The 10,430-nt window shown below is 44.7% G+C and overlaps 1 protein-coding gene across 3 annotated transcripts; it reads left to right on the top strand.

The window, feature by feature from the left end:
* The first annotated feature begins 122 nt into the window (after positions 1 to 122).
* On the top strand, positions 123 to 8,604 carry TIMM44 (translocase of inner mitochondrial membrane 44). Of its 3 annotated transcripts, none has more exons than XM_015886140.2 (13): positions 123 to 232; positions 669 to 776; positions 1,188 to 1,358; positions 1,727 to 1,807; positions 2,304 to 2,453; positions 2,872 to 3,011; positions 3,464 to 3,549; positions 3,763 to 3,855; positions 4,172 to 4,296; positions 5,112 to 5,162; positions 6,280 to 6,369; positions 6,564 to 6,674; positions 7,659 to 8,604. In XM_015886140.2, exons 1-13 carry the CDS (start codon positions 203 to 205, stop codon positions 7,776 to 7,778), a joined length of 1,356 nt encoding a protein of 451 aa, XP_015741626.1. In that variant the 5' UTR covers positions 123 to 202; the 3' UTR covers positions 7,779 to 8,604. The 3 variants fall into 3 exon arrangements, with proteins under 3 accessions (XP_015741626.1, XP_015741627.1, XP_015741625.1); XM_015886139.2 differs by lacking the exon at positions 123 to 232 and adding an exon at positions 432 to 575; XM_015886141.2 differs by lacking the exons at positions 123 to 232; positions 6,564 to 6,674; positions 7,659 to 8,604 and adding an exon at positions 425 to 575 and having other exon boundaries at positions 6,238 to 6,354.
* The last annotated feature ends 1,826 nt before the right edge of the window (positions 8,605 to 10,430 follow it).

Here is a 10,430-nt window from a genome sequence, read left to right as displayed (position 1 = left end):
GCTTTATGGGCTCCGCTTTGTGGCTCCTCTCGGTGCTCTGTGGGCTCGGATCCTTCTTCACCTCCTCCTTCGCTCCTCGCCCCGGATCAGCCGCACTTCCGCTCCCGGTGGCATCTCTCGGTTCCACCGCGGAAGTGACGTCATACACCGACATGACGTCATTCCCTCGCGCCACGCGGGGGTCACACGCTCAGCTCTCAAAATGGCGGCGGCGGCGGCGGGCAGTTGCCGGGTGAGCGCCGGGCGATGCAGTTGTGTCCATTCGGGGCCGGTTTTCGGGTCTCGGCTGCGCCGCGAGGCCGAGATGGGGCAGCGGGAGCTGCTGCCGGGGCGGGCGGCGGGGGGGAGCATCAGGTCGGCGCCGTGTGGGGCGGGGCCGCTTCCTCCTGTTTCTCAGCCCTCCTGCCTAGAAGGTGCATCGCCCCGTTCTGCACTGCGGGCTTGTCCTAATGGAAATGAGCCTCTCGTGGATGTAGCGCTGCTCAAACGCATCAATTGCGCTTCAGGGAGGGTTCCAAGGAAGCAGTCCGATGGGATTTCCCAGCTGCAGCCTGAGTCTGCTCCCAGCTGTGACTGTCCGTTCCCAGGATCCTTGCTTTCCTTTCTTGGCTGTTCCTGACTGCTGTCAGCTCACGTTGTGTGCTAACTTCAACTTGTTTCTGTTGCAGAAATGTCTCATTAGCGGCATATGGCTCGTGCCTAGAAGATACCCAGTTCCTGCAGTCCACAGTGGTGCTGTGTACAGAGCGAGCAGGCCTGTCTCAGAGATCAACCAGGTTGGCTAATGACTGAATGTTGCACTTCAGGCTGCAGCTGGTTTCCCATTAGAATATTGTGTCTGCTGGGTGTGCTCCCAAGCAGCAGCAGCTCCAAGCTGAATTCGAGGATTTTTGTAGTGGCTGAATGAAAGTGACAGAGGTCAGGAGTTGTGCTCTGCTCACTAGTGTGTTTCAGGCCTGGTTAGAGGCAAACTGCCTGTTAATGGCCACTTAGTGGCACCAAACATAAGTCAGATACTTGGCTGGTTTGAGGTGGAGGTGGTACTTGTTCAGCATAGCAATGTAGGCATCAGAACATTTAGCACCTTTAGAAGTGACCTGGCATTGGGCTGAAGTCAATCTATCTGCTGGCTTTGATACTTGTTTAATTTCTATTTGGATTCTGCAACGTGTAACAATTTTTTTTAGTCTAGATGTTATTCTTCAGGAGGAAGAAAAGGTTTTATATCAGGATTTGTGGAAAACATCAAACAAGAATTAGCAAAAAACAAAGAGATGAAAGAAAGTATTAAAAAGTTCCGAGATGAAGCTAAAAAGCTTGAGGAATCTGATGCACTTCGAGAAGCGAGGAGGAAATATGTAAGTTTTTCTCATGAATTCCTTTGACATTTTCACTATTTGCTAAACTATTTCTGTTTGTAATGTTAAATTTGAATCTTCGTGCAAATAAACTATTTAGTGGTTAACATGCGTATTTTTACGAGAAGTTCTGCTTGGCTGGAAGTACTGGCAGGTAAATGCTTGCCCTGGAACATTTTTTTTCCTAGTGAAAGTCCTCCCAGCAAGCTGCTCCCTGCACTTCCAGTTAATTCTACTTAGATCTGAGCAGTTGTAGTTTTTTTTGCCCTAAATTAGTGTTAATAGGATATTCTGTGCCCTAAGGTATTTTTGAATGAGCATCTTCTGCCCTCATACCTACATGCAGCATGGTTTCTTTTTTTCCACAGAAAACCATTGAATCTGAAACGGTGAAGACCTCAGAAGTAATTAAAAAGAAACTTGAAGAAATAACTGGTACAGTTAAAGAGGTAAAACATAGCTGTGGAGTCACCTTTCCTTAAGAGAGCTCATCTCTGAGCTTCTGTGTATATTTGAATTATCATCTTTTCTTGTTTTTCTTAAAGCTAGGTAGTTGTTATCTCAAAGGTTATCACTATTCCAGATCGTAAAGGATAGAGCTGTTATCAATGCTGCAGCAAATCACGTATGACAGATTTGGTAGTTGTGTGTTATATAGGACAGGTGTTGCCAGAGTATCCAGCGGTTCCTTTGAGATTTGGAGGTTGAAGATGGTGTGTATGTATGAATAGCAACCATTACAAGTGTGTATGTGACTGTGAGGAGTCGGAATTGTTGTTGCCAAGCCACTGTGTCCCAGTAAATTTCTCCTGTGACATATAAACTGCGTTTGCCTTAGGAATGGTTAGCCCTATTGCATGTAGATCTTTAGCGTTCTTAAAAAAGGCTTATACAAAATGTGCTTCCACCTGTGTTTTTATTATTTTCTTCTTTATTTTCTTCCAGAGTTTGGATGAAGTAAGTAAGAGTGATATTGGCCGGAAGATAAAAGAAGGTGTGGAAGAAGCAGCAAAAACAGCAAAGCAGTCAGCAGAGTCAGTGACAAAAGGAGGAGAGAAATTAGGCAAGACAGCAGCTTTCAAAGCTATTTCTCAGGTACACCTCCTACACCTTTCTGGGACCTAGTGCTGCAGAAACAGATCACCTGAACTTGTGCTAAATATAAATATAGATACTGTGCTGTTATAACTTCAATACAACCATCAACTTGCTGTCCCAGACGTAACTTGTTAAGTAGAAAGCTTTGGTATTGATGTCTTTATATAAATATGTATCAGTAAGGAGGCATTTGTGTTAGTGTGTTGGTTGGTGACCCTGCACTTAGCAGGGGGGAACTAGATGGTCAGTATGGTCCTTTTTAACCCAGGCCATTCTATGCTTCTATGATTTGCTGAGTAAGAGAGATGAAAATAACACATGCTCTTATCTTTGTCTTTTTCCTTTGACAGAAGCAATTTTTATGGGAAAGAGGAGGGAACAGTAAATCAACCTAATAGGATTGCTTTCCTTTCAGGGAGTAGAAACTGTTAAGAAGGAAATAGATGAAAGTGTTTTAGGGCAGACTGGTCCTTACAAACGCCCAGAGCGTCTGCGGAAAAGAACAGAGTTCTCAGGCGAGAGGATTAAAGAGGAGCGAATATTTGAAGCTAATGAGTATGTATTTCATGTAATTTAGGATAAATCTTTATCAGATTGTACACAGAACTGTCTTAAACCTACAGATCAGGTTAAAAATCAAGTGCTGAAATGACTGGAGCCGGTAGATCCCTGAGGTTCTATCGTAAGTTTATGATACTGAATTTTCTGATAGTCAAGCTGGGCATTTAAAAATATAAAGTGTGTACGTAATGTTCTGTCTGACTTGCATGTGTTAGAACTGAGAAAATGTAGCATCTTGACATTGAGTTGTATTTGCAGGGCTAAATCTAAGCTTCTTTGCTGTCTTCAGTGCCTTGCCTCCACTAAATCATATTTATTTTTTTTAATGCTGTTTATCAGCCTCAGTACTATCGCATGCTTCAGTGATATTCATCAGAATATTCATCTTTTTACTCTCACGCCTCCAAGTTATTTGTTTACAAGTTCTTGTAATCTGCACTTTCTAGGGAGGCCATGGGTATGGTGCTACACAAGGACTCAAGATGGTATCAGCAGTGGAAAGACTTCAAGGACAACAACGTGGTCTTCAATAGTAAGTGCTAGCTTTCACAATTGCTTAACCCGTGACAATCCCCTAGTTAATGACAGCTATAAAGAGATGAGAACATTGCATGAAGGTGAGAAGAAAACTAACTTTTGAAACTGAAACGAGAACTAGCAGGTTTAATCTGCAACCCACTGCTTGTTCTTCCTTGTTCAGGAACTCGGTGGAAGGACTCTATGCTAACATCTCTTCTTGTTTCAGGGTTCTTTGAAATGAAAATGAAATACGATGAAAGTGATAATGCATTCATTCGAGCTTCCAGAGCTGTCACAGACAAAGTCACTGACTTGATAGGTAATGTGTCATCATTGCTATGAAACTGCATGTCCAGCCTTCTGGCTCTTGCTGTCAGTGATGTCCTACATGTGATACTAACCTTTGGGAAAGAGTCTCAAGCTTTTTAGTGTTTTGCATGGATTCAGTCATTCTTAACAGCAACCTGCTGTTGGCAGTATGTTGGCTCATGCTTGTGTGTGGTAGATCTCGTGTCTAACTTAGTCTGTTTCAAGATGATTCTTCCTTCCCTCTTTCTAAAGCCCAAGATCCATCTTTTCTCCTGGTTTCTGGCAGCAGTTGTCATTCTACTGGTCTCACTGAATTGTTTTATCAGGTGGATTGTTCTCGAAGACGGAAATGTCGGAGGTTTTGACAGAGATACTCAAAGTGGATCCATCCTTTGACAAAGATCGTTTTTTAAAGCAATGTGAACGTGATATAATTCCCAATGTCTTGGAGGTAAGTTGGGGACAGAATGGGACACGTTCATTTTATTTTGTTTTCCTTTACTATGGAAGATGGCATGGAAGATTTTTCTTTGTTTTCTAATGATAAAATTAAAAGCTGGGGCTGTATTTGCTTCTGCAGCATCCAGGTTTTACAGCACCCTTCAGAAAATAGACTTAGGAACAGGAATCGCAGAATGGCAGTGGTTGGGTCTTACAGTTTAGTTGAAAATCTTACTTCATCATTTAATAACCAAAGTCTCTTTTGTCGTGATTTGTAGCTGCCTGCTAAAAAAAAGGGCAAGTCCTGACAAATGGTTCAGTGAGCGCTTCTGTTTGTGGTGAGGGAAGTGCCCGAAACAGTGTTTTTAAAGATTGTGGTATAAATGCACTCAAAGAATGTTATGTTACAAAGTGTCTACATAAAATATGTAACTGTAGATGTGTGTAGTTCCTTGCTCTGTCAGAATGTTTCAGAAAAGACAGCAGGAGGAGGAAACTCAAAGAGGTACAACAGAAATTGTGTGACCGACTGGTGCATGTATCAGAGATATGGCTGGAACTGTAATGTCTGCAGCGAAGTGAGACCTCCCAGGATTTCTGGGTAGTGCATATTCTGGCAGCGGAAGATTAATGTACATCTGCCTTAGTGTGTGTTTACAGACCTTATTGCTGCTCTTTGTTAATTCCTCTTGCTCCTTTCCTGATTCAGGATGTAGGATTTAAAGCAGTTTGCTGCTGAAACTGTTGATGTTTCAGTTCTCTGATGTGACATATTTTTAAATGCTCATATTTTACTGGGTTTTTTTTTCTTTTTTCCTGTCTTAGGCTATGATATCTGGAGAGCTTGATATCCTCAAAGATTGGTGCTATGAGGCAGTAAGTAGAGTACTAAGAGTACTAAAAATGTCTAAGAAGGTTATGATTCTTACTTCTGAGTAGGTGTGCTGTGCTTTCTTTGCAAGCTGTGTGGCCATTCTGACTTGATGCTGCTTATCCACTTTGCCTCTCTGGTCCCCCATTAAATGTGCTCATGCTGTAAAGCTCTAATGCAATCAGGTATGCATTGTGGACTTCTGACTGAGAATGGATGTGAGAGGAATGCTGTTTAGAGAGAGATAATTGAGATCTAATCCCACATGAGTCTAACTAGCTGTAGTTCTTCTAGTGGTAGTCAGAAATTGCTCATAAGACTCATCCATAAAAACAGACCGAGGTGTAAATGAGAGTTCTAGAAATGAGAATCCAGAAGATGGAGGCTCTTTGAACAGAGTCATGCTGAAAGTATTCGGTTTGTGATGCTGGTCACTAACATGTTAGAGTACAAAGCAATAAGGCAGGTAGAGCAACAGAGCTGCCTGTGACTGCTGTCCCCAGAATCCCTGTTCTGTCATTCCAGCTTTACTCTGGTGACTTTCTCAGTATACTTCTGTCAGGTTTTTACATTTGAATGCTTGTGATGAAGGTTAAAAGATCAGCGTTAGGGGAATCATGGCAGGGACTCCTCCTGTTTGCTTGGTAGCTGCCAAGAATGCTGCGAGAATGCTGAAATTCAAATCTCAACAACAGTTCCTGATGCATAAATAATGAAGCATATGTGCCTAAAAGCAGCCAGGAAGAGCTGGTCTGCCTGCAGGGCCTGGCTGGGTGTGAGGAAAACAGCTTAATTCCCAGACTGTTTCTCCTTGTTGGCTGTCAGATCAGAACTGCAAGTGCCCTGGCTATCAGTTGCACTCAGATTGTGTATTCTCTTGTAAGTGATGGATCTCTTGTTCTGTCCAGGGGAGATAGGATTCTTAGAAAGAATTCATTGTGTGAAGCACAGAGCATCTGCAGTAGCTTGTGGGGTATATTGCAAGATGTGTGTGTTCAGTATATTTGCAAAAAAAAAGACTTTTATTCTCATATTTTCTGGTGGTTCTCTCTAAGCAGAAAATTCCTTTTTCTTTGACAGAGCAAATTCAAACATGTAACACAAGTTTGTTGCTTCATTTAGACTTACAGTCAGCTTGCTCATCCAATCCAGCAAGCCAAAGCCACGGGTCTCCAGTTCCACTCCAGGATTCTCGACATAGACAACATTGATGTGAGTGTCCTTTTCTGTATTTCAGCTTGGGAGTGAATTAGAAACTCATTATTTCAGGGGTTTTCTTCTTTGCTCTGACTCTGTTTCTCCTCATGCTACTCTATTTACCGTGTTTGCTAAGGGAGGAACTTAGTGCTTCTCCATTGAACTGTAAAAGTGCTCCATTTTTTTAATAGAGTTTTCTTTAATTGCAGCTGGCCATGGGAAAAATGATGGAGCAGGGACCAGTATTAATCATCACTTTTCAAGCTCAGATTGTGATGGTAATTAAGAACCAGAAAGGGGAAGTGGTAGAAGGTGACCCGGTAAGTGATGCTCACCATCTGAGTGTGGCTGCCCTAGGCCCATCTCTAGCCATCTCAGTTTGTTTGCAGCTGCCCACATAGAAAAACTGTAGTTCAGTAATTCAGTCAGTTCAGCAAAATCATCTGGGTATTTACAGGTGAAAACAGCTGCCTGTATAAATCAACTGTTATTACCCACAGCAAAGTCACTGTTCTGTAGTTAGATGTGAGAGTTTTTCTGTTTGCTATGAGAAATACTGAACTAAAATTAAAATACTCTTGGTAGTGGTGGACAGATGAGAAAGTGAATGAAAATATGGAGGGAATAAGAAAGCTGTGGCAGGTGGAATCATACAGCTCAGTTCTCTGAGTCTGGGTGCTTGTTGCTGTGGCTTTTTGGGCCTGTAGGTTCTCCTCAATCAGACATGCTTTGTAGACAAGGCTGCAGTAACTTGAATTTAAATTGGCTGGCAGAAGATGTGCTGGCTGTGAAATCCAGTTCAGCTCCATGTGAGCTATTTATCCCTGTCAGATTCTTGAAGTGCTACAGCCCATTAGCTGAACATTATCTTGTATGAGGAGAATCTACAAACATCTGGAAGAGACACAGAGTTGTAGATAATCTTAAATTCACAGTGAGGAGAGGAACTGGAGTTAGGAATACCAACAACCCTTTCTCTTCCAGTTCCTGCTGTGCTTGGCCAGCAGTCTCCTGGTCTAGAGTTGGCAGGGGTGTTGGTTAATGTTTGTTAGGCACAGAGATTGGGAAATCCCAATTCTGCTTTCAGAAATGAGAAGTTTACAGGTTCCTAATAGTGAAATATTTCTAACCATAATTTAGTAAACGTAACAGCTAAACTTGTTTGTGATTTTGGGGCTTAGAACCTGGAGAGAAAAATCACAATGTTCTCTGGAGGGAACACAGAGCATCTCCACAGACAGAACTGAGGTGTGGAACACGGTCTGTGACCATGACTCAAGCTCTAACGAGGATTTCCCTTCCAGGACAAGGTTCTGCGGATGCTGCATGTGTGGGCACTTTGCAGAGACCAGGATGAACTCAACCCCTACGCTGCGTGGAGGCTATTGGACATTTCCTCGTCGAGCTCCGAGCAAGTTCTCTGAGATGAATTGCATCCGAGAGCTTTCTGTCCCTCTCTCAAAGCAGTGCCAGCTCTGAACTTGCATGATGCACTGTGGGGGAGGGGGGCTAGAGTGGTTCTCTTTCAGAAGAATGGGCTATTAGGTGTGCCATCATTATACTGCTCCCCATTATGAACTGGACAAGTCTGACGTATCTGCCTTACGCTTTGCTGTGTAACGATTTGCACTGTGAGGATGTATGGTAGATTGTAACTCAATGGTCTAACATACTTGCAGCTGTTGTTGGCTCCTGTTTAAATGGTGGGTGAAGGAGGATGTTTGGGTCCTGTACATTGACCAGTGCTTCCAATGATGGGCAGAGGTGGATACTGATGAGCAGCACAGTGAGATGTGACAGGTCCAGCTTCAATATGCTGTCATCCTCTGATGGCCTTACATCATCTCTGAGAAGAGCTTTGAGGTGCTATTAAGGCACATTGGTCTCATTCCAGCAGAAGCCAAGACGCCTTCTGTTGCTGCAATGTCTTCACCAAACCAAATACAATCACGTCTTTGCACATGACTCTGTTGGAGTGGAACTGACTGAGGATGGAGATCCTTAGAAATATATGTCAATATACGTCCACAGCTTTGCAGGGGGAGTGTTGTTTCTGGTTTTTGTTCTATTGCGTTAGTGGGTGCTGCTAAATGGTACATGGCTGCATTTCTCTGTGGGCTGAGCTTGTGAGGTGGAGGAAACAGACACTCCAAATGGCTGCAGGGAACTGGGCATAGCGCTGAAACGGCAACCAGGAATAGGGTTGGACTGAACAGCGAGAAATGAGTAAGTAAACTGCAGTAGCAAGTAGAACATTTCCTCTTGTAGCTTGGTTAATTATTATGTGAGGCAAATGAGAGCTGCATGCTGTGCTCATCAAAACCTGCAGCAGCAGAGATGACCCACTGTCAGTGAAAGGTACCACCTTTGGGTGCTGTTCATGGAGGATTCTTTCCCATCACCCACAGAACCACTTTCCTTGCAGAAGTGGTGTTTCAAGAGTCCCCAGCCACCCCAGCAATGTCTACCAGAACTCTGCAGAACACGTATCTCCTGTGTCTGTTGCTGCCAGTCCCTGGTTGAAGTCTGCCCAGCACCATTAGCTCAGGCCATCTTGGCAGGAACCGTCTGCCTCAGTAATTTAATGAGCCCCCAGCTTAATGCATAGCAAATCTGGACATAAATAAAATAAAACGTATCGAAGTGGAGCTTCTTTCCAATTACAATTCATTAGCAAGCTCTGAGCCACTGGCCTGACCACAATCAATAATCCTGGTTAGGGAAAAGCAATTTATAACCCTCCCTAGAGACCTCAGGGGGATGCAGCCCTGCCTCACACCAGCATGATCTGATCTGAGCCAGCATCCTGCTGGAGCCTTCCCCATCTGTCCCACCTGGCTCTGTCTCCTGTGAGGACCCAGATACATCCTTCTTCCCTCCCCTGTCCCCTTCCTGACATAAGAATGCACCTGCTGTTGGGATCTTGGTGTTACCTGAGATGGGTTGACCACTAACAGCTTAATGGGGAGCCCATCCAGGCTGACCTGAAATACCTCCTGGGACAGGGCATCCACAGCCTTTCTGGGCAGGCTGTTCTAGCGCCTCACCACACTCAGCAAAAAACTTTCTGCTGACATCCAATTTAAACCTCCCTTCCTCTAGTTTACAGCTATTCCCTCTTGTCCTGTCACTGTCTAACCATGTAAAAAACTGCTTTTCCCGCGTGTTTCTAAACTCCCTTGAAATACTGGCAGGCTGCAGTGAGGTCTCCCTGCAGCTTTCTCTTTTCCAGGCTGAACAAGTCCAATGCCGTCAGTCTGTTCATAGGAGAGGTGCTCCAGACATCGGATCACCTTTGGGGCTCTTCTCTGGACCCTCTCCAACAGCTCCACATCTTTGCCTTGCTGGGGACCCCAGATTTGGAGGCAAGGCTGGCAGCCTACAGGGCAGCTCTGGGTGTGGGAAAGAGCATTAAGGACAGTGTGAGGTCTTGATGCTGTGTGTGGAACATGAGGAGGGGTGCTCTGGCCCCTGACACTGTTGTGCCAGCTTTCCTGCCTGCCCACAGGGGCAACTTACTGCCCCAAGTGCTGTAATGGAGACCTCCTACTGGCTCCTGTCTTTCCTGCCCTCAGAGTCTGCCAATGCTGCTGCTCTCCCTCCCTCGAGGCTCTTTGCAGCAGCTTCAGTTCCCGCTGCACTGTGACTCAGACCACCTGTGACCCTGAGCACGTTACCCCCCAGATCCCTGCAGGGGATGGGGAGGTGTTCAGAGCCCAGTGAGGTCAATGATATGGAGGGGGCAGCTCACTCAGACGCAGGCCCATAGAACCAACAGAAGGGTTCTCTGCTGTACCATCTCTCAGGACACTCATGTTGCCTATGAAATGGGTTCATTTTAGCAGCAGATGACTCCAGAATGATTCATCTCCTTTATCAGATTGGCCAAACTGCTGTGAGCAGTCCCTGAGTGCTGCTGGAGAGAGCGGCAGGAGGGAGTTAATGGGGACTGTGTGTCTATAAATGTAAACCAAAACAAACAAGCAAAGAGAAACAGAACCCTTCTTTGGGGCGAATGCTTTAAGAGCACTTTTAAAACCTCGTGCCAATGTGGAGGGAGGGGAAGTGCTGCTTCA

The sequence above is a fragment of the Coturnix japonica genome, chromosome 28 (assembly GCF_001577835.2).
Source record: "Coturnix japonica isolate 7356 chromosome 28, Coturnix japonica 2.1, whole genome shotgun sequence".
NCBI classification, from domain to species: domain Eukaryota; kingdom Metazoa; phylum Chordata; class Aves; order Galliformes; family Phasianidae; genus Coturnix; species Coturnix japonica.
This window is presented reverse-complemented; position numbering and strand designations above follow the sequence as displayed.